The sequence below is a fragment of the Dama dama genome, chromosome 11 (genome assembly GCF_033118175.1).
Source record: "Dama dama isolate Ldn47 chromosome 11, ASM3311817v1, whole genome shotgun sequence".
Lineage (NCBI taxonomy): Eukaryota > Metazoa > Chordata > Mammalia > Artiodactyla > Cervidae > Dama > Dama dama.
Window position 1 is genome coordinate 20,291,427 of NC_083691.1, and position 16,277 is coordinate 20,307,703.

Here is a 16,277-nt window from a genome sequence, read left to right on the forward strand (position 1 = left end):
TACCTCCCTCCCCCAAGGCTTCATTGTGTCCTGTACAGTTGTGTCTGCCCAGGGGCCCTTTGGTTGACTTGACTCTTTTCTGACCTTCTCTCTCTCCCTCTCTCCCTGCCCCTTTGATCCAGTCCTCGCCACACAAGATGAAAGAGTCCAGCCCGTTGAACAGCAGGAAAATCTGTGATAAAATGCACTTCCAAGCCATCCACAGTGAATCTTCAGATGCGTTTAGTGACCAGTCACCAACACTGGCCAGGGCATCTCCGGTGCAGCCACTGCTGGAGCAGAACAAGCCGCAGACAGAGATACAGTTTGTGAACGAAGACGATGTCGAGGCCTTGGGAGCAGCGGCCCCCCCTTTACCCACGATCGAGGAGCCCAAAGCCCCTTCTGCCAACACTGCCCCAGTAGCTGCAAGCAAGACGGACTCGCCTTCCAGGAAAAAGGGTGAGAAAGCCGACGTTTCCTAGCGCCTTCCTGTGCACTGGGGGCTCTGCCCACCACAGCCTCTTCCCCCGCAAAGTTCACGATTCTTCAGAGGGGAGACAGGACATCTCTCCTGTTCAGTCCATGCCTTTTTGCTGAATATGTGTTTTCTCAGAAATGAATTGTAGAAAATCTAACCTGAAGGAGGCCTCGGGGATGGTGCAGTGATCCACCCCTGCCGCCCTCCACTGTACAGGTCAGGGATGCTGGGGTCCCCCACGCTAGGACTGCACTAGACACTGCTGATGAAGTTAGTCTGCACCCTGCTTTCCTTGCCCCTGGTTTCCCTCTAGTGCTGAGGCCCACTGAAGCTACCCGACTCACTCAGTGGGCCCTTCTGAGCAGATCTGCACACGGTGCTCAAGTGCCCTTTCGAGAGAGGCTCGGAAGTCTGTGAGGTTGCATCCGAAGAACGGTGCTCAGACCCGACCCGTGTGCCCTTTCAGACAAACGAAGCCGACACCTGGGGGCTGACGGCGTCTACTTAGATGACCTCACGGACATGGATCCCGAAGTCGCTGCCCTGTATTTCCCCAAAAAGTAAGAGCCCCTTTTATGCTTCCTATTAGTTTTGTATATGTTAACCTGGGAACTGCTTTTTCCTTATATTTGATTAGAAAGTGAGTGAGAAAAGGGTGCAGGAGTCCCACGTTTTACCGCGAGGAGCAACCGGTCAAAGCACAGACCCTGTGTAGACGTGAGGGCATGGCTGTCCACCCCTCCTGGGACGGCTTTTGAGCCGGGGACACAGGCTCGAGGCCATCTCCCCAGGTACACCGAGGTGATGTTGCAGCAGTCAGTGGTCCTCATCCCAGATCAGCTATGCACAGTCCTGCCCCTCCCCAGGGCAAGTCCCCTGGGTCTGAGGGGGCCCGCTGTCTGGGGTTCCCATCATTTGTGGGGAGGCCTGGCTCCGGAGACGGTGTGACAGGACCGTGGCCTCTTGGGAAGGCGTGCTCTCTCTTCAATACCGGGGCATTTGGGAGAAAACGCAGGGAGACGTAGGGGTTAAAAATGGTTATTTTCCCTCCTAAGGTCATTCATGTAGCTCGTGTGCCTGTCACGGTGCCTTAGTAAGGGCCCGCTGCGATGACATCGTTTGTCCCTCTAACTGCCGGGGTCACCTGACATCTGAGTGAGACATCCCCCTGCCCCCCAGGCTCCGGAAGTCCTCCTCACAGCCCCTCCCACTCCTCTCCTTCCAGCGGGGACCCTTCCGGGCTCACGAAACCCGCCAGCGACAACGGAGCCCGCTCCGCCAACCAGTCCCCTCAGTCCGTGGGCAGCTCTGGCGTGGACAGCGGCGTGGAGAGCACGTCGGACGGCCTGAGGGACCTGCCGTCCATCGCCATCTCCCTGTGCGGGGGCCTCAGCGACAACCGGGAGATCACCAAAGGTACTGCGGGGCCGCCGCCATCTTTGAGCCGGCAGCGCCCCCTGGTGGCCGCCGGCCGGACCGGCCCGAAGCCCCGGGCTCATGAAGGAGCGCACGTGACTCACTGCGGCTCGGTGGCGGCTGGCTGGCTGGCTGACCGCAGTGTTCTGCAGGGCGCACACACACGTGGCCCCAGGCGACAACAAGGCCACTGGGGTTACTGGCCGTCAGGCGTGTTTGAGCACAGCTTGTGCCTGTCCTGCAGCGGGGTGGGGCCCCCGGGGTGGTGGCAACGTCAACACTGGGAAAAGAGTGTGTGGCAAGTGTGCAGAAACGCTAGAGGAGGGAGGGGTGTCTGAGAGAGCCCTGGACCCTTCCTGACTGTGTCAGAAGGGTGTCTCAGGGTTGCCTTAGGTGATCTGAGTTAAATCATAGCCCCCAGCCTATTTGTATCCCTAGCTTCCCAGGGTCTCATGCTATTTACATGGTGAGGTGGCCCCGAGACCTCCAGAGAGTGCAGTCAGCCATTGCAGCTGATGACCCCTGGACCACGTGGCCCTAGGGTGTCCCCACCTGCTTTAGGCAGGTCACTGAGCTTTCATTCGTGACTTTGTCCATCCCCATGACCACTGGCAAGGAGGTGGGTGTGGAAGGTCACACCAAAGACTGTGACTCAGACCTGGGTGACCATACCTTGAGCACCAGTCTGCTTCTGCAGGAGCCTGTGTTTATGGTTTTTCCCACATGCCTGCTCCCGTGTGAACACGTGTGCCCTGATTAAGGGTGCATTTGTCCCCCATCCTCTGACTGCCCCCATCTCCCTTCCTTTCTGCACAGACACAGCCCCCAAAACTAACTGAAGGCCCCTTGACAAATAGATTTGATAGGATTGTCTGCATAGCTGGATGGTATAAACTCGCAGAAGATACTTGTGAGGGAGTGAAAACAGGCCTGGTGTTTGTGCTAAATCTTCTTTGTATTCCTCCCCTCCGTTTGCCTTCACAGACGCATTTTTGGAACAGGCCGTGTCGTATCAGCAGTTTGCGGACAACCCTGCCCTCATTGATGACCCCAATCTTGTGGTGAAGATCGGAAATAAGTAAGTTCCTCCTGAAAGTCATTTCAGCCATCGTGTGATACCCGTTCAGCTTCAGCTTCTCAGCTATAGAGACCTGGACAGTAACCCTTAGAAATGTATAAACTTAAGTCTTTGTTAAAAATCTATTATTGTCTCTTCACTACTGGTAAAATGCTGCATCACTTACATGGTTAGAACATTGATGTAACTGGATCCTGTGGGGCTTGCATTCAGCTGCACCAGATTTTACAATGGGACGTGTGATGTCACAGCCCTGGCCTCTATCACACGTAGACCGTGCACCACCCTCTTGAAAGCTTTGTTGTGTGGGGTCAGGGGATATGCATGTGTTTTTACAGGCTGTTGGCAAACTTTTCTTCATTAGAGGAAGCCGCAGATGTTTACGTGTTAACTGAGGGTCCTCGTTTCCTTTTCCTTGAAGTGTGGGCAAGAAATGCTCCAGCACATCAGTGGCTTGATGCCCAGTAGGGCGTGGGCTGCTCTCAGCTGGCCGCTGGGTCACCTGCCATGTCATTTGTCCTGTTGCCACAGTGGCCGCTGGGGGCTTGGCTGGAGGAGGGACTTCTGCAAGGGTGGGGCATGTGGCAGCTGACCTGGGGTCTTGGCCACAGTACTGGGCTCTTTAAGGACCCTTTGGATGTCCAGAGCCTCACATGACCGCTTCTTGGGACATTAGAGTTTCAGTCTGAGCCTTGGTCTCCTGACCTCTTTTTGTTGTTTTGTGTCAGGTACTATAACTGGACGACAGCGGCGCCTCTGCTCCTGGCCATGCAGGCCTTCCAGAAACCATTGCCAAAGGTGAGCTTTACCATGAGAAAGAAAAGGGACATGAAAATGATGGCTCGCTGAATCTGGGGGATTGGAATTTAGCTTTTATTTTACACTTCCCTGGTGGCTCAGACGATAAAGCATCTGTCTACATTGCAGGAGACCTGGGTTCGATCCCTGGGTCGGGAAGATCGCCTGGAGAAGGAAATGGCAACCCACTCCAGTACTCTTGCCTGGAAAATCCCATGAATGGAGGAGCCTGGTAGGCCACAGTCCATGGGGTAAAAAAGAGTCAGACACAACTGAGCAGCTTCACTTTCTTTCATTTTCTTTAGAAACCATGAGGTTAATTACACTGTGCTGGTTGGAAGTTCACGGGTGTAAACTGCAGGGGTCTCCCTTGCACTTTGAATGTCCTTCTCCCTTCTCTCATCAAAGCAAAAGCTCCCAGTGGAGGCAGCGCCAGACTGAGTCCTGCCTCTCCAGGATTCCTGTCCCCGGATCTGCCATGCCAGGGACACAGAGGGGGGCAAAGCAGGTGGATGCTGAGCCCAAGGGTGATGAGGGGAGAAGGATGAAGGAGGGGAGCAGGGCAGTACGATACCAGACGCCAGGTGCCCGCACTCACGTCAGGCCTGGCTCAGCCAGGAAGCAGGCTAGGGGCCGATTGGCCAAGAAGGAGCAAGTGCAGGTCCTGGGCAGCTCCTGACTGCACCTGAGAACAGGTGAGCAGCTGCAGGAAAGAGCCAGGGTGACGGGCAGATGTCCTGCAGCAGCCCACCATGCCCGTGTCCTCCGCCTGCCGGTTCCCTAGGCCTCTCCTGGAATCGATCGCTTTCCTGCACTGGGTCTTTGTTCCAGATGCTCCGTTCTTTCAGCTGCAGAGCCCACATCTCACACTTGCATCCTCCACATGCTTAGCAAAGGCCTTGTGCTGCTCTGGATGTTGTGGCCTGTCAGGTAGTTCTCATACCTGAAGGTCGTGCAGGTCTATTTTGACTTCGTTTAGCTCACATTCTCTCCTTTGTGGCTGTGTGTGCGTGTGCACACGCTTTGGGGTTGTGACTGCATCTTTCATGGAGCTTTATCTGTGAGTATTCTTTGTGGACTGAGCTGAAGGCTTATGCTTCAGAGTGGGTTCTATTTTGTCCTTGGCAGGTTCTGTACAGTGTGGCCCAGAACAAGTTTTTATCTTACATGTCTCAGTTCTTACAAATCAGTAAGAAGAAAGACCAGTGCAATAGAAATTTACTGATAAAGGCTATATAGTTCACAGAAAAAGAAATACACATGACTCCTGAACTTAAAGAAATTAGTCTTTGTGGTAGGCAGCCTAAATATTGTACAGGTTGTCAGTAATTTTATGGACTCTGTTTTTGGTGTTTGCTTAGTAATAGAAATTATTCTTATGCAGAGACTTCATCAATCTTATCTTTTGAGGCTGCTAGGTTTTGTGTCACACTTGGAATGGCCCTGCTTCCCATTTCTAAAACTTATGAAAATATGCTCTGCCTTTTCTTCCAGCACTTTCTTAAATCTTTGATCCATCTTGATTTTATTTTGAAAGTCATGAGTTGAGGTATCAGTAATGAAATCAGTTTTTTTTTTTTCCATCTGGTTATTGAATCAGGATGCTTTGGTTTCAGGAAACAGAATGACTACAAGTGACTGGAATAACAGGACTTTATTACTTGACATAATAAGAATCTTAGAGGTTGGTAGTTTCAGGCTGGATGAAGCTGGATGAGCTTCTCTGATTTTCCTGGCTTCCCCTTTATGATCCCAAGATGACTGTTTTATCCAACAGCTCCTCATACAAGTGTCCAAAATAGGAAGGATGGAGACAGGCTTCTCACATTTAATTGGCCACAATTTGGTCACATGATCACCTCTAAGCCAGTTGTTGGCAACACAATGGAATGCCCATGAATGGTGCAGAACAATCTTAAGTTTCTCCCCCAAAATTGAGCCTGCCTTCATGGAACATAGTGCAGTCTGATTCTTGAGCAGAGTTTTGGCTGTGATGGTGAGAAACGAAGGGGTGGTTCACCCAGAGAGTCAACTGAGAGGGTCGTGGTTGGCTCCCTAATTATCTCCATACCTTTCATTATATAACTCTCTACCCATTGATATGCAATTACAACTTTATCTTATATTACATTTCCTGTGAATTTAGGTTTATTTCTGGACTTTCTCTTCTGATAATGTTATGTCCCAAGACTGCATTCTTTTAATTACTCTAAGTTTTAAATATATTTTAATATCTAGTAAGGCTTATGCCTGAGCTTCCCAGGTGGCACTAGTGGTAAGGAACCCACCTGCCAGTGCAGGAAATATAAGAGACATGGGTTCAATCCCTGGTTTGGGAAGATCTCCTGGAGGAGGGCATGGCAACCCACTCCAGTATTCTGAAGCGGCATAGCACACACACATGCCAGGCTTATGCCTACTTTTTTCAGTTTTCTTGGCCATTTCTGTTTGTTTTGTAAATGAACTTTACAACCAGTTTGTCTAGGTTTGAAAATAATCCTGTTTTTTTTCCTAATTGGAGTTTTGTTTAATATATGGATGAAACAAGAGGAGTAGGGTAATTGACATCTTTATGAATTGTCCTGTTCATGAATCGGTGGGCATGATTGGCTTGTTCAGTGTATTCAAGTTTTCTTTTGTGTCAGGTAGGGATTCTTAAATGATAAAAAGAAGCACACTTCAGGCTAAATATGTGAATTATTTATCTTTCCACTTACCTGCAACTTGTTTGGTTGAAAGACAATTCTCTCATTACTAGCTGAGGCATTAGTGCCTGAGAGTTCTATAAACCAAAGAAGGGAAATTAGATAATATTTACTTTGGCACTTGAATTAGCCTCAAGATGACTGTTTTGTTCTTTAAAATATTTAGAAAATTATTATTATTTTTAAAATATTTATTGAAGTACAACTGATTTACAAAGAATATTACTAATTAATATTTAATCTTCTATTCAATTTGCATTTATTTAGGACAAGAGTATGGATTTTCTTTTTAATACTTGAGCTTTTAAGTCAAATGCATCTATGAATATTCAGTTTGCCCAAATTTGGAAATTTACATCTACTAAAAAGATTCCATGCATTTTACTTTTTGTTTAAAACTGTTTACCTTGTACCTCATATTAATCATTTCATTTTTCATTTTATAATCATCTTATTGAGAATAACAGTATCTTAATCAGTAAACCACTTTAATTTGAAAACTTGCTGTCTGACTAATCACTAATGATTTTCAATGCTTTCTTTTTCTGTTGTTGTTGTGTTGTATTTTATTTGTTGTTTGTTTATTCCTTTAACATCTTCTTAAGTCTTCATGCTTAAGTTACCTTAATGTAATTTTGGATGCCATTAGGTTTTGCTTCTCGAAAATTTTTAATCCACAAATAGTATGTCGTGTTTTCTCTGATTTTTCTGTTTTTTTTCTTTCTTTTTTTTTTAATCTTTAATTTGCATGTGCGTGTTTTTTGGTTTGAATGTGCTAAGTTGATCTTTTTTTGGTTCCATTATTTATGTTACCATCCATTTAAAACAGGCCACGGTGGAGTCTATCATGAGGGATAAGATGCCCAGAAAGGGAGGAAGATGGTGGTTTTCATGGAGGGGAAGAAACACCACAATCAAAGAGGTAAGCCTGGAAAACACAAGTGTTTCTGCCTGGCTCAGCAAGGGCTCGTGTGTCAGTGCGCAAAGCCGTCACACTGAGCCAGGAGCCAGCTCTGCCACCACGCAGGTGAAGGCAGCACAGAACAAGGGGAGGTGGGGAAGGACCTGGACGGGTGGGCAGAGATGGCCTCACCTGGCTCTGTTACCTCTCAGCTTGGAGAGTGTGGTCAGGTCACTCCCGCTCTGGAACGTTTCTTCATCTATAGAAAAAAGAGATTTAACCTGTTGTTTTTTTTTTTTAATGTTTAAGTAAAATATTTTCCTGTTGCTCATGAGAACGGTTTTAGCAAGGCAGACTTATAGTGTAGACTGATTCCTGTTAGTCATTTCATGTCAGTAGCATGTCTAAAATATACATGACTTTGGTTTCCGTTTCTATAAATGCTTATACTTTTTTCAGACCTTTACCAGCCTCTCAGTCTATTTCTGGAAGCGCTTTCTTTCTTGGCTTCCATGTCACTGTGTCCACCTGCCTCCCCCCCACCCCCTGCCCCAGGGGCTGTTTGTCCTCTGGCTCAGCCGCTGTATAAGTGGGTCCTCAGGCTTCCCTGGTGGTGGCTCAGACAGTAATGAATCTGCCTGCAGTGCGAGAGACCCGGGTTCAATCCCTGGGTGGGGAAGATCCCCTGGAGGAGGGCATGGCAGCCCACTCCAGTACTCTTGCCTGGAGAATTCCATGGACAGAGGAGCCTGGCGGGCTACAGTCCATGGGGTCCCAAAGAGTCAGACACAACTGAGTGACTAATACTACTACTGTTACAGGGTTGTCTTAGGAACCTCTCTTCTTCAAAGTCTGCCTGTTATTTCCCAGGCAACTTCACCCACGCCTGTACGACGACTCCATTTTTATTAACCAAGAAGATATTTTATAATTCACATTCATTTATCAAATTCCCAGCTAGATAGATGTCTCCACGTGGATGGTTCAGCTCTTCAAACTCATCATTTCTAAAATCAAACTGATGGTTTTCTCGAGAGTTCTTCCTTTGCTGGACCATATTCAGAAAATGATACCACTGTCCATCAATAAGCTAATACTTCCTTTTTCCTCACCCCTCCTTTCAGTTTACCATCCAGTATGTTGCTCCAATTTTCCATTTCTCGCCATCTTCACCCCCAAAAATCTAGGCTGCCATCTTTTTCCTAGGATTACTTGCAGATGGTCCAGTTGTATCCACTCCTGCCTTCTCTTCTTCCTCATTCTCTGAGTTGCCTTGGTTTGTTTAGGGTAATAGTCCAATTTATATTACTCCCTTCTTGAAAGCTTTTAGTGGATTCCCAGATTCTTAAAGACCAAAATCCTTAACATGGTCCACAGGCCCTGTGTATCCTGGCCCCTGATTCCCTGTAGAGTCTCATCTTCTGCCATCTCCCCCTGACCTCTCTGCTGTGGTGTCACTTCTACCCCAGGACCCTTGCATGTGTTATTTTCTCTGCCTGGTATCCTTAGGACCCCTCTCATCCCTTTCACTTAGTTACCTAGCATCTTAAATGGCCCTTTCTTGGCAGGTTGATCTGGTCTGCTGTTCTCTGCCCTCATGGCCCTGCCTCTGAACTTTTCCTTCACAAATGTTGCCAGCATTTATAATTATACACTGATGAGTGTGACTGTTTGATTAACCCTCCCTTCCCCTCCAGACCCTAAACTCCATGAAAACAGAGACCACGTATGGCTTTGATCCTTGTGGTCTCCCTAGGACCCAGACTGGACCCAGAGCAGGGTTTCGGCAGATATTAGAGGGAATGCTGATCACACTTGGAATATAGTGTGAAAAAACCTCGAGGACAGTAGCTGAGTTGGTTATTACAAGAGTGAAAAAAAAAGCTCAGATGCTCAGTTTGTTTATTTCATTAGTTCAAAGGGAAAGAGTCTGTTGGAAGTGTTTTTACCAAGATAACACTGTTTTGGGGCGTTTTCTGTTAGCATCCCTGAGCTTTTCTGACCATCTCATTTCCTCCAAGAGGGTATAAACACATTATAGCTAGCATTCACTTTGCTTTACGAGACTTAAAGTGGAAGAGGCCTTTCTGATTCCTTTACTAGAGAACAGAACGTTCTGGAATTTAGACAAAAGACTATTTTAAGGACCTGTTTTTTTTTTTTTTTTTTGCAGAGTATCTAGAGTCTCATTAGTTGGAATTGAGGGGAATGCCAGCATGAAATGAGGAAGAGTTATGAAATATCTCTTAAAAACATGAAACACATTTTAGATAGACATGTATTTTTGAACAAGTCTAATAAAGAATTGTTAATAGCGGTGGCTAAGTTCCCTGCCTCAATAGATAGATTAAACATCACTGGGCCTCTTTTCACATCATTTATCTGCATGCTTATAAAAAGCAAAAGAATTTTTGAAAATGGCTTGGACCCATCATATGTTAAGCTAGTCACCCTGCTATATTGTTTCTATCACTCGTTTTCTTTATCAACATTAAATGCATTAACCTCCCTCCAGACTGAATGACCATAGATAAGGAGATGTGATTGTAAAGCCTTTGTCTCTTGACACGTCCGTCTGGCCTGTGATGACTTTCTGCGATGTCTGCTGGCAGGTGGATGTCTTCCGCCTCCCCTGCCTGCTGGAGACCAGGCTCTGGGTTTATGTGTAGCATCTCTGTGGTCCTCCCAACACTGTTAGGAGCTGCAGGTCATCACCCTTGCCTTGCTGGTGGGAAAAGGAAACGGAAACATTCCATGACTTGCCTGAGCTTTTTAAGCCAGAGAAGCAGGACCGGCCCAGAGCTCTCAATATTCCAAAGCTCTGGCAGTACATTAAGGGAGCATCTTCTATTAAGAGCATGCGGGATTGAGAAAGAGAATGCGTCCATGTTTTTCTCAAGCGAAATATGGTGTGAAAATATTTTCAGGCATTTCTATCAGCAATTAGAAGAAAATATTTTGAAAGCCCCCGCGTATCCAAGCAGCCCTTGATAAAGCATTTGCATAAGCTGCCTATGATTATGGAGCCTTGGTTTGGTGCCACAAACACTTATGGAAAACAGACTTATTTTTGTCAAAAATGTTTCTCAGCTCAATTGTAGACGACGGCTAAGCAAAGGAATAACTAGAACCTGCCATCCCTGGGGGTGGGGTGTGCTATTGGGGAAGGCATTGGGGCCCTGCCCTGGACTTCAGGGAGCCCTTCAGGGAATACCTGCGTCACTCAGGTGGTTTCCCTTTGCTGTGTCCATGATTCTTTGTCGTCTTCTTCTCCAGGAAAGTAAGCCAGAGCAGTGCCTGGCGGGAAAGAGCCACAGTACTGGGGAGCAGCCGTCACAGCTGGGCATGGCCACCAGGTACAGTGCCAGTCATCTTGGGGTGTTGTAGCCCCTGTCTGTGTCCAAAGTCAAGGCACACGCCACTCAGACGCTGATAGGGTTCTCGGAATTAGCTTGGGCCTTGAATCCGGACCGATCTTGGTTACAGGCCTGGTGCTCTGTCATTTACTCAATGACCTGGAGTAATTTACTGAAATTGATCTTCTCATGAATCAAATGGAAGCACCCCATAGATACTGACTTTCCAAAGTAAATGAGATAATGTCACAAGAGCATTCCTCATGGTCTGGGAACGTGATAGCTCTGTCTGCAGAAGGTAATAACAGGGGTTGTGGTGATAAATAATGATATGGGTGATATGGGGATGATGTGAAAACAAGTGCTCCTTTTGCAGGAACTTGCCTTTCTCTATGATTTAATCACTTACCAGGACTTATTATGTTAAGTATTGATAGAGATTCATATTAACTTGTCCTAGAAAGACATTAGAATTTGATAACTTATCCACATTAGTAGGGTTTTATCTTCAGGGTAACCTGCTTGTTATGTGTTTTTGTTTTGATGCTATGGGATTTGAGGGTAACTCCTCTGAGGGCAGTGCCATCAGCCACTAATTTGATGGTGTTATTATATCAACATTGAGTGATCTGATATATTATAACAACTTTACAGATGACCTCGCCCTTATAGTATTCCTGTGCTTAAGAGAACCAGGATTGCATTTCTTACTTACAGGCAGAAAATTCTGACATATTCATTGAAGGCAAGCTGCCTACCTCCATCCTTTCATACCTTGGAGGCCAAGCCAGTGCCTGACGCAGAGTAGGCATACCTTAAGTGTACTGTTAGTGAGCCAATGAGATTTTCCCAATCTATTGTTTCCTAGGGAAGGTGGGCTTAGCCGTCCAGTCCTTAGCTTCCTGGCCACAGCTCTGTATCTGAAACGATGTCATTTCTAGAATTCATTGTTGGAACTAGAAACGCATGTAGGTGTCACGAAGGAGACAGTCTGATTTCTTTATTGTCCTCCGTGTGAGAAGAGTGTGTAGGACCGGATAAAACTGCATGGCGGGGTTGGCTCTCAGCTGGGCTGTTTTTGTTTTTGGAGGACACCCTTTCTGTTCCTCCCGATGGTGCCCGGCACAGCTCCTTCCCACCTGCCCCCGTGTAGGTCTGCCCTGGAGAAGGGAGAAGGGTTGACCTGCTTGTGTGTTGCTTTTCTGTTCTTTACCCTCTGTCTCTGGCTCATTCTCTGGGGAGGGGCTTTCCAGCATGATTATCTGGATACCGTCCTGACCCGGAATTTTTTACAAATATATTTTATTTATTTCTTTGGCTGCACTGAGTCTTGGTTGCAGCATGTTGAATTTTGGTCTTCATTTATGGCATGCAGGATCTTTTTTTTAAATTGTACCATGCGAACTCTTAGTTGTGGCATGTGGGATCTAGTTCCCTGATCAGGGATTAAACACTGGGCTCCTGCGTTGGGAGCATGGAGTCTTAGCCACTGGACCACCAGGGAAGTCCCCCGACCTGGAACTTGAGTGTACCTTGAGTGAGTTTGGAAGGGAGAGGGCAGGTGTGTTCAAGATGGAGCTCGGGCTAAGAGTGCACAGTCCTGAGCAGGTAAGGCGGTAACCAGGAAGGAAGTCAGTGGGTTTTCGGTAAGTAGTTGTTTGAAGCAGCAGGCTGTGCACAGCAGGCTTTGGAGTCAAGCAGATCTGGCTTGGAGTCCTGGCTTTGGGCAAACTCCTTTTTGAATCTGAGTTAAGGAACAAGCATGGTGTCCGTGCCAAGAGCAGCCCAGGCAAGGAGATAGGAGCAGAGATGCCACCCTTCTGTCCCAAGCAGTTTAACCCAGCCGTTAAAACTGCTGCACTAGAAATGCAGGGAACATTTTGAGAACCTCTCTGTCCCACAGTAATTTCCAAGCATAAGAGGCAGCGCGAGCTGGGACTTTCTCTCTTATCTTTGGCAAATCCTCAGCCCCTCGGTGTTTCTTCCATCATCTTGGAAATGGGCAGAAGACTAACACACCCCACAAAAGTTGGCTTATCAGATCTGAGCTCATAGCTTCCTGGGAAAGGAGGTCCAGAGCGTAAGACCCAGCAAGGCCACGTGGGCTGTGCCTGTGTCAGGAGGGTGGCTCTGTAGGACGCAGGCTTGTCCTAACCGTGCAGTTGCAAGGGTTTTGAAATTATACTGCGTAGTGTGGGCCAAACGCAGGATGTCAGCCAAGTCCAGCCTGTGATATGCCAGCCAGTCTGAGACCTGGGAACAGCAGGCCAGGGGCTCAGAGAGATTTAAAGGGAGGGACAGAACACAACAGTGGCTGGAATAGGGTCTGTATTCTTCCAGCAGCAGTGTGGTGACTCCCGGAGGGCGTGGGGTAGGCCGAGTAGCAAGTCGCTTCTGCTGCTCTTCCCCAGTTGGAAGATCGACTGACAGTTTGTCTAAAGCATTGCGGATTTTCTTAGCATCTGATACAATCTACTTTGGCCACCTGATGCAAAGAACTGACTCATTTGAAAAGACCCTGATGCTGGGAAGAATTGAAAGTGGGAGGAGAAGGACAACAGAGGATGAGATAGATGGTTGGATGGCATCACTGACTTGATGGACATGAGTTTGAGCAAGCTCTGGGAGTTGGCGATGGACAGGGAAGCCTGGTGTGCTGCAGTTCATGGGGTTGCAAAGAGTCTGACACGACTGAGTGACTGAACTGAACTGATACGATCCTATTCAAGTGTTGACACAAATGCTTTGCCCAGTTAAATAGAAATAGACTATTGACCACTCTGAGTTAGTCGTGCTACGTACGCTTCTTTACAAAACCTGAGAAATGAAGAACTGACTCTTGGCGAAAAGGATTTGAGATTTTGAAAAGCCTTCCTATGAAGTTCTCCTGAGCCATATGCATCTTTTCATTTTTACTGGCATCCTCATCTGCTAATTAGATTCATGCAATTGCCTGGGGAAAAAAGTGTTGGAGTGCTCTCCTAATTGACAGACTTGTGATTGACAGAACAGTCCTTGAAGTCTCATAATTGAGCAAACAGCTTGTCACCATGCAAGTCATTAAAATACCATCGGAAACTGTACACTGACAAGCGCGAACTTCAGTGTTGTTCACAGCTCCTCGGCTGAACACGGATACTTGAGTGAGATGAGCCCTTTTGTTTTTTTGTCCTGTCGCTTCTCGCAGACGCTGCAAAGCCAGTGACATTAAGGACCATTGCAGGAGTAGGGGGTGGGGGCGGCCAGGTCCAAGGTTGACGCGTCCTCGCCTCCAGCCGGCCCTGCCAGCTCAGAAGTACGGCTCCTGTCTCAGTTTCTGTCTCTCTGTTTTCCTTCCTATGCTCCCTCAAACGAGGCTTGCTGCACCGACTGAGGGGTTTGGGGTTTTGTCTTAAAGCGGCAGATGGAGCTGAGAGCTCACCCGCCTGTCTTGCACTTCGCCAGCAGCGACTCAACGTCAGTCTGTAGTCACTGCGAGCTTCGGTTCACGTTTGGATCTCAGGATCTCATTTCCCTCCAAACTGTCTGTGTGGAACATAAACACTTCCCGACTCACCAAGGGGCCTGCAGCTGCCTGTCCCTAGGTTCCCACCCCGGCTCTGGTCAGGCTGCTTTGGCTCCAGGACCATGTGTACCTGTCTGTCTGAAACCTCTAGGTTGTTGGTTCAGAAAGGTCAGCGTTGCTCTTAGGATTGGCAAGGGTTGGGATGGCGAGGGGCTTTTGTGTCATTTCAGACAAGCCACTGAGGCCCAGGGAGGAATTCTGTGACTGTGAGGTTTTTCCTGGGATGCATGTCTGTCTGTTATCTGCTGGCTCCTGGGATCTCTTGCTGTGTGGGATGCTGTTTGCTTCCCTTTGCTTTAAGATGAGGAAATCAAGCCAGAGAGAAAATAGTCTGAGCAGGAGAACACAGCCTGAAGTTCCTAGGCTTCAAACCTGGGCGTCCCAGTTCTCCACTCTACCTGGAACCTGTCCTCGATGTCACAGACTTTGATTTGTCTGCATGTGGCTTAGCCCTGCCATGGACCAATCAGGATTCTAGTGTTCGTGCTCTGTCCCATCCCCACCCTCATTTACCATGGCTGTGACCCTGTGATGGCCAAGTCTGGGACTTCAGCTGTGGTTGGTCCGCACAGCTCCGGGGCCTCCAGTCCAGCCAAAACCCAGGATGTTCTCTGCCCCGGGGCCTCAGCCACTCCCAGGACACCCTCTTTCCTCCTAGTGCAGCCCTTGTCCTGCTCTGTTGTGATTATTCAGACAAAAAGCCCCAGGGAGCTGGGGCCAGGCGGTTTGCTGTATCCTCCATGCCTTGCACTTTGATCCCTGGGTGGGAAAGATCCCCTGGAGGAGGACATGGCAACCCACTCCAGTATTCTTGCCTGGAGAATCCCATGGACAGAGGGGACCCTGGCGGGATATAGTCCACAGGGTCGCAAAGAGTGGGACACGACTGGGTGACTAACACTTCCACTTTCACTTTCACGCCTGGCACGGTGCCTAGGAGCATTGGTGGCCTGAGCTCCAGTCCACCAGCCCACTGCCCACTGGGGGCCACCCCTTGTAGGGCCGAGAGCAGGGCCCTGGGGAGGGGCAGCTCATTTTGGGTGGGGAAAGAGCTGGGAGAAACAACACAGAAGCAGGGTAATGGGGCTTCCCTTGCATCTCCCTAGTTCAGGGCGGTGTTGGGTTGTAGGAACTGCTTCTGGAATGAACATGTGGGGCAAGAAAGCAACAAGCTGTGGAGGAAACACCCAACCATTTTCTGATAGAAGGGGTGGGGAGGCAAGGGGGAGGCCAGGGCACTGCGGACAAGGCGGGAGCCTCCTGAGACACCAGGAGAAGCTGAGTATTGCGTAAAGTGATGTGCTGAGCAGGAGGCTTTATGGGGAGGTGCGCACCCGGGGCCTCGGGACCGGTTTGTTCCAGATCACTCAGCCGTCGCCCTTTAGCCTAATAGTCATTTAGGAAGCAATTTGTATGGTGTTAAGGCATTTTTAAAGAAGATGGTCCTGGGAAGCAGGTCTGTAGATTGGGGACGGTGCCATAGCAGGATTCGAATCCAGGGAGCAGTTATTTGCTGACATGCTTTATACAGGTTATTTGGAGAAAATGAGCCTGCTCCCCACCTGCACCTCCCCGGCCCTTCTCCCCGCCACCCGCCATGTGGAGAGGTCTGGAGCCCTGACTTCCGTGCAGGCGAATGAGGTGTGGCTCGTGGTGCAGGGGCAGCCTGCTGAGGGGTTCTGGAGGAGGGTTGGGGAGGTCTTCCTGGCTTCCCTGGCATTTGTTTATAAGTCCCTAGAGTGACCTTGATATTTGGAATTGTGTATTTGGAGGGAACGGATGGGCTTGGATGTGTAGGAAATATTTGGGCTCCTTGTGATTGGCCTGGCCGGCAGCCTGGGATGGGAGAAGAGAGAACGCGGGTGCCCTCCAAGACTGCAGGGAGGACGGGGGGAGCCTCTCAGTTTAAAATAGAACGTTGATGCCAGCGAGCAGGCACCTGAATGAGGAGTGGCGGCCCCGGGTGAATAATGCAGGAGCCTCATGAATGGGATCAGT

At 48.5% G+C, this 16,277-nt stretch overlaps 1 protein-coding gene across 2 annotated transcripts in view; it reads left to right on the plus strand.

The window, feature by feature from the left end:
- Positions 1-16,277, plus strand: part of LPIN1 (lipin 1) — a 72,932-nt gene that overhangs the window by 37,926 nt on the left and 18,729 nt on the right. For both annotated transcript variants that reach the window (XM_061154827.1, XM_061154826.1), the window contains 7 exons: positions 123-441; positions 927-1,020; positions 1,686-1,876; positions 2,861-2,954; positions 3,683-3,752; positions 7,287-7,379; positions 10,635-10,714. In XM_061154827.1, the coding sequence (XP_061010810.1) occupies positions 123-441; positions 927-1,020; positions 1,686-1,876; positions 2,861-2,954; positions 3,683-3,752; positions 7,287-7,379; positions 10,635-10,714 (941 nt within the window). The remainder of the gene's footprint in view (positions 1-122; positions 442-926; positions 1,021-1,685; positions 1,877-2,860; positions 2,955-3,682; positions 3,753-7,286; positions 7,380-10,634; positions 10,715-16,277) is intronic.